Source organism: Notolepis coatsorum (assembly GCF_963971535.1).
Source record: "Notolepis coatsorum genome assembly, chromosome: 11".
Taxonomy (NCBI): Eukaryota; Metazoa; Chordata; class Actinopteri; order Aulopiformes; family Paralepididae; genus Notolepis; species Notolepis coatsorum.
In genome coordinates, this window is record NC_140175.1 from 89,800,261 (window position 1) to 89,817,288 (window position 17,028).

The 17,028-nt window shown below is 47.1% G+C and overlaps 1 protein-coding gene across 6 annotated transcripts in view; it reads right to left on the reverse strand.

The window, feature by feature from the left end:
* The window catches only part of nedd4l (NEDD4 like E3 ubiquitin protein ligase), a gene marked incomplete at its 5' end in the record, with an annotated part of 127,999 nt that overhangs the window by 22,976 nt on the left and 87,995 nt on the right, over positions 1-17,028 (reverse strand). For 5 of the 6 annotated variants that reach the window (XM_084325239.1, XM_084325238.1, XM_084325236.1 and 2 more), the window contains 5 exons: positions 270-324; positions 4,777-4,854; positions 7,434-7,631; positions 14,764-14,928; positions 16,514-16,642. In XM_084325239.1, coding sequence (XP_084181365.1) covers positions 270-324; positions 4,777-4,854; positions 7,434-7,631; positions 14,764-14,928; positions 16,514-16,642 — 625 coding nt within the window. The remainder of the gene's footprint in view (positions 1-269; positions 325-4,776; positions 4,855-7,433; positions 7,632-14,763; positions 14,929-16,513; positions 16,643-17,028) is intronic. The other variant, XM_084325237.1, reaches the window with a different exon arrangement.

The following is a 17,028-nucleotide window of genomic DNA, read 5'->3' on the forward strand; positions in this document are numbered from 1 at the left end:
TTTCTGTCGGTCATACTTGACCAGAAAAAGCGATAAACGCGAAAAGAACCAGCTGACTGGTCAAAGTTTAAAAAAATAAAAATAAAAGATTAAAAAAGATTTTATTTTTTTTATATATCAGCCCATATCGGCCCCATCTTGATATCGGACCGATACCGATGTGTAAAAAAAACTGCCATATCGGCCGATATTATATCGGCGGCCGATATATCATGCATCACTAATTATTGATCCGAGAGAGCGAGAGAGAGAGAGAGAGAGAGCCTTACTGTGGTCAATGTAGAAGGTGCGTCCGTCTGCGTGCACTCGCTCCTCCCATCCAGGCTACAGAAACACACGAGAGAGAGAGAGAGAGAGAGAGAGAGAGAGTGAGACCTCTTAAACCTCCACCCAGACAGCACTAGTAGTAACCAGGCCGCCTGAATACTTTTGACAACAAATGTTTGTTTCCGCGTCTCTGATTGGCCACGCGCGTTTCTGGTCATGTGACATGTGCGCCAATCGTGGGACCGCAAGTTTCTACACTGGTTAAGCTTAGGCGCTCTTTAGAAGTTGGTTAAGGTTAGAGTTTGTCTTAGAGCATGGCGATAGAACGCCTGCCCTTCTTTCGACGGTTAAGCTTAGGCACTCTTTCGAAGTTGGTTAAGGTTAGAGTTTGTCTTAGAGCATGGCGATAGAACGCCAGGTAGTTTGCAGGCTGTTAAACCCGGAAATAGGCGCAGAACTTGCTGTCCCACGATTGGCGCACATGTCACATGACCTGGCCAATCAGAGCGCAAAACTCGAACGCGGAAACAAACATTTGTTGTCGAAAGTATACACGCAACCAGGCCATGCTCAAATTGTAGTTCAAATCCATCCACAATGTTGATTCATGCTTGATTGAGCTTGCCTGACCATTAACCCTTTCACTGCCACACGACGACAGCCGGTTAATCCTTTCACTGTGACAATACAGAAGGTTAGCCCTTTACTATCACACAACCGACGGCGATGCTCCATGATTAGCATCATTAGCTCCGCATCCTTATGTCGCGTGGCAGTGAAAGAGTTAAAATAAAATAAAAATCTAAGATTTCAGGCAGACCGAATCAAACCATGACAAGAGAAGTGGGCGGATTTTCTCTCCTATTTGAGCCAGGTCTCACACACAGTGGCACAGCAGGGACACAACCATGACGTGCACGGGCTTCACCAAGACCACCACCACCACCGCCAGTAACACCGCCATGGACACAGGACAGTGTCACACACACACACACACACACACACACACACACACTTCGTACTGTACAGCACCGGCAGTCAGGCAGTTAGAACACTTGGAGAAAGAGAGAGAGTAGCGGGACCGGGTCTGACAAACTGTCAAACAAGGGGTGGTGTGTTTGTAGACTGTAAGGAGCACAAGGAGGAGACAGAGAAGCTATCAACATGCAGCACATCAGCCAGCTGCTCACTCCTACATACAACTGGCTCGCTTTCCCTTCAATCTCCACCCCCCCCCTCTCCCTCTCTCTCTCCTTCTTACTTACCCTCTCTCCTTTCTCTCTCTCCCTTACACCCCCCCCCCCCCCCCCCCGTCTGTCTCTCAAGACACTGGAACAAGATTTAAGGACCCCTCGAAAACGAGATAGCATATCTCAAGGGGTTTATCCTTCAAATACATTTCAATTTCAAATACACTAGACCCTGACTGTCTGTCTCTCAAGACACTAGACCCTGACTGTCTCTCAAGACACTGGGACACTAGACCCTGACTGTCTGTCTCTCAAGACACTGAGACACTAGACCCTGTCTGTCTCTCAAGACACTGGGACACTAGACCCTGACTGTCTCTCAAGACACTAGACCCTGACTGTCTGTCTCTCAAGACACTGGGACACTAGACCCTGACTGTCTCTCAAGACACTGGGACACTAGACCCTGACTGTCTCTCAAGACACTGGGACACTAGACCCTGACTGTCTCTCAAGACACTGGGACACTAGACTCTGTCTGTCTCTCAAGACACTGGGACACTAGACCCTGTCTGTCTCTCAAGACACTGGGACACTAGACCCTGACTGTCTCTCAAGACACTGGGACACTAGACCCTGTCTGTCTCTCAAGACACTGGGACACTAGACCCTGACGGTCTGTCTCTCAAGACACTGGGACACTAGACCAGGGCTATTCAACTGGCGGCCCGCGGGCCAGATCCGGCCCGCCAGGCAATTTGGACCGGCCCGCGGAAGATTACATGATAATAAAAAAATATATATATATATTTTTTTTGCATCACTGTTTGCGGGTAGCCCTCACTTCCTATGAACCCTCTTGCCATTGCCCAGTCAAAGAAGTGCAATCTCTCTCATTAGATGTGTATATGTAGGCTAGGCCTGTCTGCCCCCCCACCCCCCCCCCCCCCCCTGATGTTTGAGAGTTAAGAGTGGACAATAAGTGCTAATAAGATGCTGTGATTTACTGTTGTTGCACAGACATGAAGCACTTTTTCATAAGCTCAGCTGCACTATAAATGTGTTTTTTGTTCAAGTGTTGATGTTAGAATGTTCAGATGCACATCATGCACTTGTTTGTTTTTTATTTTATTTTTATATTGAAATGTTGAAGAGGAGATGTTGCAGTCATAAATGAAGCACTTTTTGCAGGAGATGTTGCAGATGTGGCACATAAATGAAGCACTTTTTTTGAAAAGTATACTACTTTTGCAATGTAGTTAAATAAAAGTTGTGAAAATGTGGTTGCGTGTTGTGTCAAGTGTACATATATTCATAGCACGGGGAGGCGCCGTGGCAGTCCGGCCCCTGGCCCCTTGGGTTTCTGACAATGTGGCCCCCTGAACAATTTAGTTGAATAGCCCTGCACTAGACCCTGACTGTCTGTCTCTCAAGACACTGGGACACTAGACCCTGACTGTCTCAAGACACTGGGACACTAGACCCTGACTGTCTCTCAAGACACTGGGACACTAGACCCTGACTGTCTGTCTCTCAAGACACTGGGACACTAGACCCTGACTGTCTCAAGACACTGGGACACTAGACCCTGACTGTCTCTCAAGACACTGGGACACTAGACCCTGACTGTCTGTCTCTCAAGACACTGGGACACTAGACCCCGACTGTCTCTCAAGACACTGGGACACTAGACCCTGACCGTCTCTCAAGACACTGGGACACTAGACCCTGACTGTCTCTCAAGACACTGGGACACTAGACCCTGACCGTCTCTCAAGACACTGGGACACTAGACCCTGACCGTCTCTCAAGACACTGGGACACTAGACCCTGACTGTCTCTCAAGACACTGGGACACTAGACCCTGACTGTCTCTCAAGACACTGGGACAGATACATAAGAGACTGTGCAGACTAGGGGTCCTGGGAGGAGGTTGTGGGGAGAGGACCTCGGACAAGATAACAAGAGAGGAGGAAGGGAGGAGCACAAAGAGGAGGACGAGGGGGAGAGAGCGTCGAGACGAAGAGGTGGAGGAGGGCGAGACACAGTCCATCCATGCGCCGGTTCACGATAAAGAAAGAGTGCAAGGCTGTCCACAGGCATGAGACCAGACCAGACCAGACCAGACAGGTAGGCAGGCAGAGGGAGGGAGGCATCAACCAACCTCCTCTGGCAGGTTCTGTCACACAGACATGGCCAGGTGTAGTAGAGGGAGCGCACACAAGATCCCCCCGAATGAAGAACGAGAAATAAAGAGAGAAAGAGAACACACACACACACACACACACACATACACACATCACGCAAGCCTGTGAGAACTGCGAAGCCACCAAGTGTTTTATCATTTAACACACAGTTCCGTTAAGGGTCAGGCTACTCGTTAAGAAAGTTGAATACCCCCCTTGGCGGTAGTACTAATTAAGATCTAGCAGAGGAAGCTCCAACGCCCTCCCTCTCCCTCTCTCTGCCCCCTAAATGAAAGCCACATTGCCTCTTATACAGTCTGACCACATCCTCTCCTCAGCCCGGACACAGTGCTACATTCCCACACTCCTAAAATCAAAAAGAGGATGAGGTGGCCGTCTTAATCACCAAGCACTTGATCCGTGTCAACCTCTAAATGACCAGGCAACAACCACAGCCGTCATAAGGGCACGTTGTGGGCAGTTGTCAGGCGATTGTGCAACAGGTTCAATAAATTCCCTTCCTCGTTTGAGCCTCTCGGTAAAGAGCTTATAAATCTGAGATAGCAGAGATTAAATTTACTTGATAAATAGTTTGTAGCATTTGTCCTGGTAATAGGTTCTCGTTATATATATATATTTATTCTTACTGTATATATATAATATATATATCTATCCACATCTGTCTGTACATACCTCCATATAATCCTTTTTACACATCTGTAGATACTATATCTATATACATATCCCTTACCTACTCTTACTAGTTACGCTGCTGGCCAGTATGACCTACTACCATAGTGTCTTTATACCTGTATCACTGTACATATTAATACTACAACTCTGTACATATACATCTGATTAGCACTATACTTAGTAGTACTAATGTATTTTATACCCAGTTGAATCACCTGTACATTGCTATTCCTGTTACATTTGCACTCTTGTTGGATGCCAAACTTATTTTAGTTGTACTGTACTTGTGCTGCATAATGACAACACATTTGAATGTAATCTAGTGGAGTAGTGCCTGCCTGGTCCTCTAGGGGGCAGTCTAGAGTGGATGATAGTGGTGGTTTGTGGGCTGATGCTATACTAGTGTGCTGGAGTTCTACTGCACTGCATGCTGGACTCACAGGAAGGGGCCCCAGGTCACCAGGGTCCAGAGAGTTCTTCGCCCTCAGATGAACTGGATACTTCAACCTGGGATCCTCCTAGAAGAGAAGAGAGAGAGAGCGGGAGGGGGAGAGAAGAGAGGAGAGAGAGAGGGGGAGGGGGAGACAAGAGAGGGAGGGAGAAGAGAGGAGAGAGAGGGGGAGAAAAGAGAGGGAGGGAGAGAGAGACGAGAGGAAGAGATGAGAGGGAGGGAGAGAAGAGAGGAGAGAGGGGGAGGGAGAGAGAAGAGAGGAGAGACAAGAGAGGGAGGGAGAAGAGAGGAGAGAGAGGGGGAGACAAGAGAGGGAGGGAGGGAGAGAGACGAGAGGAAGAGACAAGAGAGGGAGGGAGAGAAGAGAGGAGAGAGGGGGATACAAAAGAGGGAGGGAGAGAGAGAAGAGAGAAAGGGAGGAAGAGATAAGAGGGGGAGGGAGAGAGAGAAGAGAGGGAGGGAGAGAGAAGAGGAAGGGAGGAAGAGAGAGAAGAGGGGTGGAGGAAGAGAGTATAGAGGGAGGAGGAAAGAGAAGAGGGAGAGCGAGAGAGAAGGAGGAAGAGAGAGAATAGGTAGGGAGGGGATAAAAGAGAGGGTGAGGAAGAGAGGGGTGGTGAGAGAAAGAATAAATGGAGGGAGAAAGAGACAAGGGAGGGGGGAAGAGAGAGAAGAGAGGAAGGGAGGAAGAGGGGGAGAGAGAAGAGAGGGAGGGAGAGAGAGAAGAGAGGGGAGGAAGATAGATGAGGGAGGGAGGAAGAGAGAAGAGAGGGGGGGAGGAAGAGGGGGTGGGGAGAGAAGGAAGGAGAGGGGAGAGAGAAGAGAGGGAGGGAGGAAGAGAGATGAGGGAGGGAGGGAGGGAGGGAGGAAGAGGGGGGTGGGGAGAGATGGATGGAGGGAGAGAGATAGGGAGAAAGAGAGATAAGAGAAGGAGGGAGAAAGAGAGGGATAGAAGAGAGAGGGGGGTAGAGAGATGAGGGAGGGATGGGAGAGGGGAGAGAAGAGAGGGAGGAAGAGGGGGATGGGGAAGGAGAGAGAGGGATGGAGAAAGAGAGACGAGGGAGGGGGAAGAGAGAAGAGAGGTAGGGAGGAAGAGAGGGGGGAGAGAGAAGAGAGGGAGGTAGAGAGAAGAGAGGGGAGGAAGATAAATGAGGGAGGGGGGAAGAGAGAGAAGAGAGGGGAGGAAGAGAGATGAGGGAGGGAGGGAGGAAGAGAGGGGTGAGGAGAGATGGAGGGAGGGAGAGAGATAGGGAGAAAGAGAGATAAGAGAAATTGGGAGAAAGAGACAAGAAAGGGAGGGAGAGAGGGATAGAAGAGGGAGGAAGAGGGGGATGGATAGAAGAGAGACAGGGGTAGGGAGATGAGGGAGGGAGGGGAGAAGAGAGGGAGGGAGGAAGGGGGATGGGGAGAGGGAAGGAGGGCGAAATAGAGGGAGGTAGAGGAGAGAAGAGAGGAAGGGGGGAGAGCGAGGGAGGGAGATAGATGAGGGAGGGGGAGAGAAGAGAGAAAGGAAGAGAAGAGAGAGAGAGAGGGAGGGAGGTAGAGAGATGAGGGAGAGAAGAAAGGGAGGGAGGGAGGAAGAGGGGGTGGGAGAGAGAAGGAGAAAGAGAGAGAAGAGAGGGAGGTAGAGAGAAGAGAAGGAGGTAGAGAAGAGAGAGAGAGAGGTAGGAGAGAGGGAAGAGAGAGAAGAGGGAGGGAGGGAGAAAGAGAATAGAGGAAGGGAGAGAAAAGAGGAAGGGAGAGAAGAGAGGGAGGGAGAAGAGAGGGAGGGAGAAAGAGAGAGAAGAGCGAAGAGGGAGGGAGGGAGAAAGAGAGAAGAAAGGGAGGGAGATAGAGAAGAGTTGGAGGGAGAGAAGAAAAGAGAGGGAGGGGAGAGATGGAACAGAGGTGGCAGACATGGCAGAGAAGATGAACAATGAGAAACAATTAGGATGAAAGAAAGAGATTAAAGTACAAAAACTCATCCAGACCAATCAAACTCAAAGCCCCTGCTCTTCCAGGAGAAGCTGTATTGGCGTTTCTAATCGAATCAATCGCCCCGGCCCATAGGACGCTGGCGTAGTTTAAAAAGGATCCCCGATCGATACCGCTTCCTCACAATGATTTATTACAGGTTTCTGAAGGGGGGCCTGCCCACTGCCCAGTGCCAAGTGAAATGAGTGCCTGAAGTTTTAACTTCACCATCACACCACCAGGTGTCACTGTAAGCTCTCGTGAGATCCAAGGGAACTCACTGCCCCAGATACTCACTGCCCCAGATATTCACAATCCTTAGACAATACAGTCTAAATAGTACTTTTAAGAGTTGTAAAAAAACACCTTTACACCAGTACATTTGCACCTTTGTTTACAAAAATTCTCACATTTCTATATTCAGTTAATCACATTATTTACACGGTTACCCTGCCCATACCTGTACCTCACCTCCCCCTTCCCCATGCTGTTATGACGCCCGAATTTCTTCCCTTATCAGAACCCTTACTGAACCCTTTCACTACCACATGTGGTAGTGGAAGGGTTAACCTTCTGTAGTGTGGTAGTGAAAGGGTTAACCTCCTGTAGTGTGGCAGTGAAAGGGTTAACATTCTGTATTGTCACAGTGAAAGGGTTATGGTAAAAAGGGTGAACTACTCCCTCACGTCGGCTCACCCAGGTGGTGGCCCTGCTGTTGTGGTCGATGAAGAAGGGTCTTCCGTTGGGGGCTATCCTCATCTCCCAGCCCGGGGGCAGGAAGCTCTGCTGGGTCTTGTGCTGCGTCTTGGGGGAGCTGTAGGGGGACGGCTGTGGGGACTGGGGGTTGGACAGCGTGTCCTTCACGGCCCGCCGCACCTGGATGTTGTTGGCCCCCTGGAGCCAAGACGGACAGCGGAAACAATCAATCAATCAATCCAAATCGATAAAAATAATGTCAAAACAGAAACTGCGGTTTGTTTGCTGGCGAGAAGGGGATTCATTCTCAAACACGTGTTCATGGGATGGATGATGACAGTTTGTCAATATTTGTGATGATTCAGAAGTGAAGTGAACCCCTGACCTCGATGGTCTGCGTTTATATCCAAACGCGCTTTACAATTTATGCCTCACATTCACCCGTTCACACCGACAGTGGAGGCGACCATGCAAGGTTCCGACCTGCTCATCAGGAGCAGTTAGGGGTCAAGTGTCTTGCTCAAGGACACTTTGATATGCTGCCAGGAGGCACCTTCCAATTACCAGACGACCATTCTAGCTCCCGAGCCACGCCGCGCAGAGGTGACCATGTCAGCAGTTCGGGGCTTAAGTGTCTTGCTCAAAGACACTTCGACACACTGCCGGGAGGAGCTGGAATCAAACCGGGAACCTTCCGATTACCAGACTACCACTCTACCTCCTGAGCCACAATGTCACATAATTGGGAGAGAATCTTGGTTTTCTCCTGACCAGAGAAGCAAGACCTCCATCAAACTCCTAAACCTTTGTATTTTCTTGGCAACGCTTTCACAATAAATCTGTATCAACCACGGAGATCTGACCACGCGCATAATTGACCTCTACCGGGTTCCACCACACTAGTGACAGAATATGGACAAGCCCGAACGGTGAGTTAATTACGCAAAGGGGAGCAAAGCCATTTAACATCCCGTTGGGTTAGTGTCTCATAGACCAGGGGTTCTCAACCTTTCTGCTGCCAAGGCACCCCTGTGTTCAATAAAATATTCCAGGGCACCCCTACATACGATAAAGACTTTTCCGGTCCTGTCTTTTTTGCTACAATGATGACAAAAGTGCTTGCTTTCAAAATAATGTTTATTTAAGAAACCGGGAAACACATGTGTGTATATGCAGGCTATATAATGCATTATTAACAGGTGTTTCGGGTCTAAATGGCTTAGTACTGTTGACATTACACTGCTTGTAGTAGTAAATCAAATAGCATATTTCTTTAAATAAAATTACAGAAAATTATCACTAAAGTGCTATCTGTTGCAGCTGCACACCTTTCCATAAAAATAGCATATTTGGATAAGTGTGACCATTTCTCAAAAACTGAAAATCATGTATTTTTTTTTAAATACAGAAAAGGATCACTAAAGTGCTATCTGTTGCAGCTGCACTGTTCTCCATAAAAATAGCATATTTGGATAAGTTTGACAATTTCTCAAAAACAGAAAATCATGTATTTTTTTTAAATAGAGAAAAGGATCACCAAGTTACCATTTCTCAAAAAATATAAATACAGACAATAAGCACTCGTTCACTCAGTGGACATTTCTAGCTCAATGCGAGGTCTGCTGCTGCTGGCTAATAATACGGTCAATACGTGGGGAGATCTTTGACAAGGCAACACGCATGTCATCCTCAAGGTTCAACTTGGCCCTATATTTTGTTTTCAGAGCTGTCATGGATGAAAAGCCAGCTTCACACAGATATGTGGTGCTGAATGGTATCAACACCTTAACTGCTGCATCATGAGATACTTGGTACTCAGCACCACACTCTGAAACGAGCTCTCCAGGTGGTATCAGATGAGATTTCAATGAGTTCTTCCAAGAGTTTGGATGGAGATGTGTCAGGAAGCTTTGTCTCAATGTTGTCTGTAAAGTTTTTTTTTATCCAGAGTAACTTGGTGATCCTTTTCTGTGTTTTATTAAATAATGATTTTCAGATTTTGAGAAATGGTCAAACTTATCCAAATATGGTATTTTCATGGAAAACAGTGCAGCTGCAACAGATAATTTTCTGTAATCCAAAAAGAACGTAAAAAAAAGAAAAGAAAAAGTATTTTTTTCTTTTAATCTCAAGGCACCCCTGGCAGCTCTCTGCGGCACCCCTGTTGAGAACCGCTGGCATAGACCACTGCACTTTCGCGTTACATTGAAATCAGGGAGGAGATAGTGGGGGGAGCAAATTAATGAATGTGGATGAGAGCCTTGATGTAAGTGGTTGCAGCTACGGCTGTGGGGGTGCTGGAGACATGATCTTATGCGCCTGAGTCTCCTGAACACGGCGCGACAAAGTCCAAATCGATCAGAACTAAATCGGCCGAACTAAAGTCCCTTTTTCAGCACCTACTCCCCATACACATGCGCAGATTGCCAACGGAGTCTGAACGGCGGGAGACGACACGCAAATGAATGTTGAATGTTCCATCAGAGGGGGGAGCTTCGGTGGCCAGTGTCATTTCAGCCGAACAGGATAATGGAAAAATGATCCCACTCAATGGCCAGACACGTCTTATGGCGACATCTACCTCATTGAGTCTCCAGGTAGACTAATGTTTATATTAAGTGCAGTGGTCTATAGCCGCTCCACTACCACCACAAGCTCCCCCGCTCTGATGGAACATTCAACATTCATTCGCGCGCCATTCAGACTCCGTTGGCAATCTGCGCATGCGTATGGAGAGTAGGTGCTGAAAAAGGGACTTTAGCTCGGCCGATTTAGTTCTGATCGATTTGGACTTGGTCGCGCCGTGTTCAGGAGACTCAGGCGCATAAAAGTCTATTGGATCATGTCTCTAGCACCCCCACAGCCGTAGCTGCAACCACTTACATCAAGGCTCTCATCCACATTCATTAATTTGCTCCCCCCGCTATCTCCTCCCTGATTTCAGAATCCCGGCAGTGTTGCGGTGGTCTATAGAGTCATTGAGCAACCTGATGGCCTGGGGATAGAACGGGATCACAAGTCATTAGACTAACAAAGGCAGGGCTGCTCTCAGACTGAAGGTGTCAAGTCAGAGAGGGGGGAGGGGGGATTACATTGCTTTCTGGGTAAGGTAGTCATTAAGCATTATCAAGAGAAATGGCTTTGGTTTCTTTGAAACCCTATTGCTCAGGAATGAGTAGTGTGGTATCAGCATGATTCATAAGACAGATTGAAAAGTATCCGCCCGATTTGTACAAGTGATGGCTTATTTTCATATAATGTAAAACAAATTAAATTTGAAGCTTTCTTGATATGACCCTATTATCTGCTCCTGGTCACAGATGAGGAAGGTCGCCAGGGGACTATTGGTTCCCTGAACCAGAATGGCCCAACAATGGAGAGACAGAACCCAGTGGGAATCTTGAAAGGAGTCTGCAAAGAGCTGTTTCTTTTGCAGTAAGTGCATTTCTCCCTAACATGGTTAGGAAACAGGAGGGGGGGGGCAGGAAAGAGCAGGACTGAAAGAGAGCAGTCGTTCTGAACTCCATTACCTCGTCTGAAACCACAGAAGAATCCCACTGAGGGAAGGCCAAGGAGCCAAGACGCACCGTCACCAAGCATCTCAACCGGATCCAAAGCAACAAGCGTGACAACTTGATTAATCCACCGAATAGAGGTTGTCTTTTAAAAAAGACAAATGACCGTCCTGTTCATTTAGCTGATGTCTTGATTTTTAATAAGGCTGGTTAATTACTATACATCCCTCTACTCCTCCCTGCTTAAGAGATTTTTTTAATTACCACGTTCTATAGCAAGGATTTCACCTTCCTTTATTTGCTCGCTGCTTTGTTAGCACGCACACACGTGAATAGACATGTGCGTGCATGCGCACGTGCGCACACAGTCACACAAACAGACACATCTTAATTAAACCTCCTCCAGGTCAGTTCCCTCGACAGTTACATACTCAGCTCAGCTCGCTCCATTAAGTGCAATAAGAGCAGCACACAACAGGAGACGAGGGCTGTTTTTAGAACACTACATTCCCACTAATTGGCCAACGTTTGTGTTGATCCTCATTCATCACAACATTACACCACCTTTCCAAACAATTCACTTAAAGTATATTATATCGGGCCCCAGGGAGTCAGGGAAGATAAGACTTTAGTAAATATAAATTCCACCACGAGTTGAACCCATTGTACGTGCAAAAAGGAACGCACGCGTAAACAAACACACACACACGCACGCACCATGATCATGAGAGCACATGAGCCGAGATGCGTGCACAGCTGGTACATCGGTCTCATCACTATGTGTGACGCAAGATAGATTTCAACACATCGCCAAGACTCCAACCTTGCGATGAGAAGTTCCATGACGTGGGGTTTATTTCCGTGAAGTCGTTTTGCGCAACACAAGAGTCAAACAGACGCAGTAACACAGAACTATACAGTATATATTGTGGCTGAGACTCACTTTTTTTGCTGCCGGTAGAACATCACGTACGAATTAGAAGAGCAGTCGCGTGTCACGCTAACGCTTTGAGAAGCTTTGTGGTCCGGGCTTGAACTTTCCATAAACGTGTCCATATAAAATCCATTTGGTTAGATCCAACACTGAATGTATCTTGTGATTATTATCAATTTCCGACGACGACAACAACTATTAGCGCTTGCTATTTCCTGGTTGATGTGATTCGGGATGTGATGTCACACGAATGCCACGCTCAGCCAATAGAGTGAATAGACAATTCGACAATGACTCTGCTTGGGGCGCTAAATAAAATAAACCATTTGAAGACGCTGATTGGCAAAATGTTGTTGCTAGGTGCATTTATGTTGCCCTGTGCATTTTTCAATTGGCTGCATTGCGCACTGACGGTGGGGCAATATTTCTAGCACCCCAGAAGAGAGAGATGAACAGGACGCAGAAACAATGATTTATATTTGATATATTACACGTTATTGTGCATTTTAAACACAAACACTTAAAATTTGTAATTATTATTTATTTATGTTTATTATATTTTTTGCGGTCGAAATCTACTATAATAAAATAAAATCCAAAACCAATTTCCACCAGGGAGGAGCGACGCCCTAGCACCCTCTATGGACCAGCCACCACTGCTGTGAAGCACTTTGGGCTGCAATTATTGTATGAAAGGTGCTATACAAATAAAGTTTATTATTATCATCATGAACTGGGGAAACCTCCGAACTACAAAACGCTCTGGACTTTTCCTCCTGAGGTATACAGATTATTATCTGATCTAGACGATAAGGTTTCCTTGACAACAGCGGAGAAGTTTGATGGCTTTGAGTTTATCCACTTCCGCAAATGTTGACTGAACGTTGTTAATCCACAGACCTTAATGTGCCTTCTCTCTTTACCCTTCTGGCGGCACGGAGGTTTGATGAACCTTGATCCGTCATGTGACCCACAGAGGTTCCAATTGGGGCGTATCCAGTTATCACAGCCCTCGACCAGTCATAGGCCAGTATTCATTCACACACGCATGCGTGCATAACTCCATGCAAGTCTATGGTGGGAAAAACACCAACACAATGCTTTCAAAACACAGCCTACACTCCACCAACCTCAGTGTGATGTGCCTTGATCACTTATACTGAAATAACAGATCAATAACTGAATTAATGTGAACATAGATATTCTATTTTCTTTTATTTATTTTGTCTTATTTTCTTCTCATTACTATTAATATTACCTCAACATATCATAGTCACATATGTATATGTATTTTTGTAAAAATAATCAATAAAAAGATCATTGAAAACAACAAAAAACACAGCCTACAGACACTGATCAAAGATTTGCACAATTCGTTAACAGGTGGCTGAGCCATTTAAATGGAGGATGAATTTACTGGCAGCTCATTGTGGGCATTTACACAAGTGGCCGTATAGTAAATCTCAGTGATGCCTTGCCTATTAGTTTTGTGAATGTGATCAGATTATAATTTTTTTATCTTCATGCCTTTGTGTACCATCTCTATCGACGGCTCTGTGTTATTGACGTCCCCTGACTGACTCCTACCAGAATAAATTTATTTTAACTACTCTCATAACCCGAGATGCGTCGTGGGGTGGGTGTATATATATATATATATATATATATATATATATATATATATATATATATATATATACGTGTGTGTGGGCGTCGCTGTCAAAACAAGACGCGGCTGTAGATGGAACATTTCAGATAATGCCAAGATTGGATTCAGCCAACAATGAAATCATCACACTGATGGACAACAACTGCGCCTGATGGTATGTGACTAATCGTTATCTAAACTGATTATTTGCATTAGTCATCGCTCGTTTGGTGCCCCGCCAGCTGAGCTGGAGTTCAAAACTGACGGCGGAGAGCGAGAAACATCAAAATGTTGAGAAGAATAGTGAGATTAACACTTTCATAGAGGTGGTAATGATGAGAGAGAGAGGGAGAGAGAGAGAGAGGTTCGCTATTGCAACGACTAGGACCCATATACCCCACCAGCTTCCCATCTGCGAAGACGCGGCGAATTGTGTTCGTAGGGACAACTGACCCGAGCCAGAAGTACTGTTGGTCTGCGGTGGTTAGCTTAGCACAATGACTGGAAGCAAATAGGAAATGGCTAGCCTAGCATAAAACTAGCGTGCAGCAGGATCTCTCCCTACTGAACGCACAGAGAGGAAATTGGTATCCAATCCATCTTCTTGAATTTCCCATAATGTTAAGATAAATTATATATATATACCAGTGCTGTCAATAGATAGTTTTCTTTACTAATTAATCTCACAATTTTCTGTAGTTAATCTAGATTAAAAATCGCATTTTTCTACTTAAGACTGAAGCTTGTAAGATATATATTTAATTGAGTAAATCATGTAATCTTTTTTTTTCTTTTTCTTTTTTTCTTTTTGGGTTTTACAGTAAAAATCATGGAATTAATGTAAAATCAACACAAAGAAAGTATATTTAGATTCAAAGACTATTTTAAAAGCTTTCTTTGAATAGTTTCTCTCCTGTGAAATACAAATGTTTCACTCCATAGATTAATCTAGATGAATTGTTTTTAACGCTTTAAATAATTTCAATTAATCTCCAAAGTTAAAGCATTAACTTTGACAGCCCTAATATATACACAAAATAGAGAGATAGAGAGATAGATAGAGAGATAGAAAGATAGAGAGATAGAGAGATAGATAGATAGATATAGATAGATAGAAGAATGGATGGGTGGAAGGGAAAGGAAGGAAGGAAGGAAGGAAGGATGGATGGATGGAAGGAAGGATAGGTGGGTGGGTGGATGGGTGGATGGGTGCACACTAGGGTTAGCTCTCACCTCCAGCGGGGTGGACAGGGTGACGGTGGGGGAGCTGAGGCTACGGGCCCGTCGGATCTGGGGCTCATGGAGGTGGCTGGTGGAGGCGGAGGAGGAGGAGAGGGAGGGGGAGGCCGAGGCCCCTCCTGATGCTGCTGCTGACGTACTGGCTCCATCCTCAGTCAGCTGTCAGGGAGGAAGGGAGGGAGGGAGGGAGGGAGGGAGGGAGGGAGGGAGGGAGGGAGGGAGGGAGGGAGGGAGGGAGGGAGGGAGAGTGGAAGTGAGGGAGAGAGAATGTGAGGGAGGGAGAGAGAAAGTGAGGGATGGAGGGAGGGAGAAAGGGAGGAAGCGAGCGAGCAAGAAGGGGAGAAAGGGAGAGTGGAAGTGAGGGAGAGAGGGAGAAAGACAAAGTGAGGGAGGGAGGGAGAAAGTGACGGATGGAGGGAGAAAGTGAGGGATGAAGGGAGGGAGAAAGGGAGGAAGCAAGCGAGAGGGAGAAAGGGAGGGAGGATGGAAGCAAGGGTGAGAGGGTGGAAGCGAGGGAGAAAGGGAGAGAGAAAGGGATGGAGGGAGGGAGAAAGGTAGGGAACAAGAGAGGGATGGAGGGAGGAAGCGTGGGAGAGGGAGGGAGAGTGAAAGGGAGGGAGGGAGGGAGGGAGTGAAAGGGAGGGAGGGAGGGAGGGAGAGAAAAGGAGGGAGCGAGAGAGGGATGGAGGGAGGAAGTGTGGGAGAGAGGGAGGAAGGGAGGGAGAGAGAGAAAGGGATGGAGGGTGGAAGAGAGAGATAACACTTAACGTTAGGCGGGGATTGAATCAAGTGAGTCATGCTGTTGAGAAGAAAACAAACCAACTGGTCCTCAGTAACGAGCCATGCTGTCAATGACGCTTGCTGTTGGTTTTGGATGCAAGCTGTGTGTCTCAGGAAGAGAAACAAACAAACTCAGTCCATAAAGCCCCAGAAATAATGTTTAGTATCGTAAAAACGGCTGACAGTGACACGCCATCATTACGGGCTGTATTTACATATCAGTGATAAAACACAAAGACAGGTTTTCATTCCATTTCTATGGAAATCATTAGACACCGACTTGTCATCAAAATCTCCTCAAAAGCAGGGAGCAGGAAGAGCACATGGACGAGGGAGAGATGGGAAGAAGACAACAGGCGCAGGAGAATTATTAGACGACAGCATTATGACACAAGGAAACAAAAGGAAAAAGAAGGGAGAGAGAGTTTTAGAAACGGAAGGGTGAGAGACGCAGACTTGAAAAGAGGAGAGAGAGGTGAGCGTTAAAAACAGACACGTTAACGCCCCGGGGAGCCGGGCTCGGTTGCATCATGCAGCGCGGCTGTCTCTCTCTCCCAGCCCAGCGGGACCCTGTTGTAGGGCCTGCTGCCCGACTCCCAGACAAACAACAAGACGGGGGAGGAGAGAAGACGAGAGGAGAGAGAGAGAGAGAAGTCAATCCCATGCAGAGTCGGGACATCTTTCTGTTGTGACCGACAGGAGAGGAGGACAAACAAACAGTGTGGGAGAGTAAGTAAGAGTAAGAGACACAATAGAGGGAAAAGAGAGAGAGAGAGAGGGAGAAGCCTTCCCTCTTCTCTTCCTCATGGCTACAGAGACAGGCGGGGGGTGGGAACAGATGGGGAGGAAAACGATCCAGAGCACACAGCACACAGGCCCCTATAAACCGAGGCCCCAGTCACCATGCACTGTGTGTCCGGGCCCCAAAAAGCTTGCCAGCCCTCCAGACCTGGTGTACCACTACCTGCACGATAGGCCTGGTCCAGGTGGTGGAGCGGCTGTCATGGTTGACGTAATAAGTGCGTCCCTTGGCGTCCTTCCTCTCCTCCCATCCCGGGGGCAGGCCAGGGGTGGTCACGGCCGCCGACGGAGACTGAGCGGGGAGCGCGGGGGGGGAGAGAGCAAAGCAGAGACAGCTAGTTAGCCTCCAGCCGGACCCCCGTTCAGCGATAGAGAGAGGGGGAAGGGGGGTCTTCTAGATGTTCTGTCAACGGGGGGGAAAGAGAAGGGAGTTAGTTAGCACTTACTACGGTGTCTATATACAACACAGGGCTCCAGGCTGGGACCGAAATGTGAGACCCCCCCTTTTTTTTTTTGAGAGTGTGCGTGCGCAAGTACAAATTTCACATGTATCGTGGTCAAATTAAGAGATATCATGATGCATTGAATCGTAATCGAATCGAAGTGGGGTGAAATATTTACACCCCTAACGGTGACGGTACGAAACACAACACCTGCAGGGGCCGATGCTCGACACTG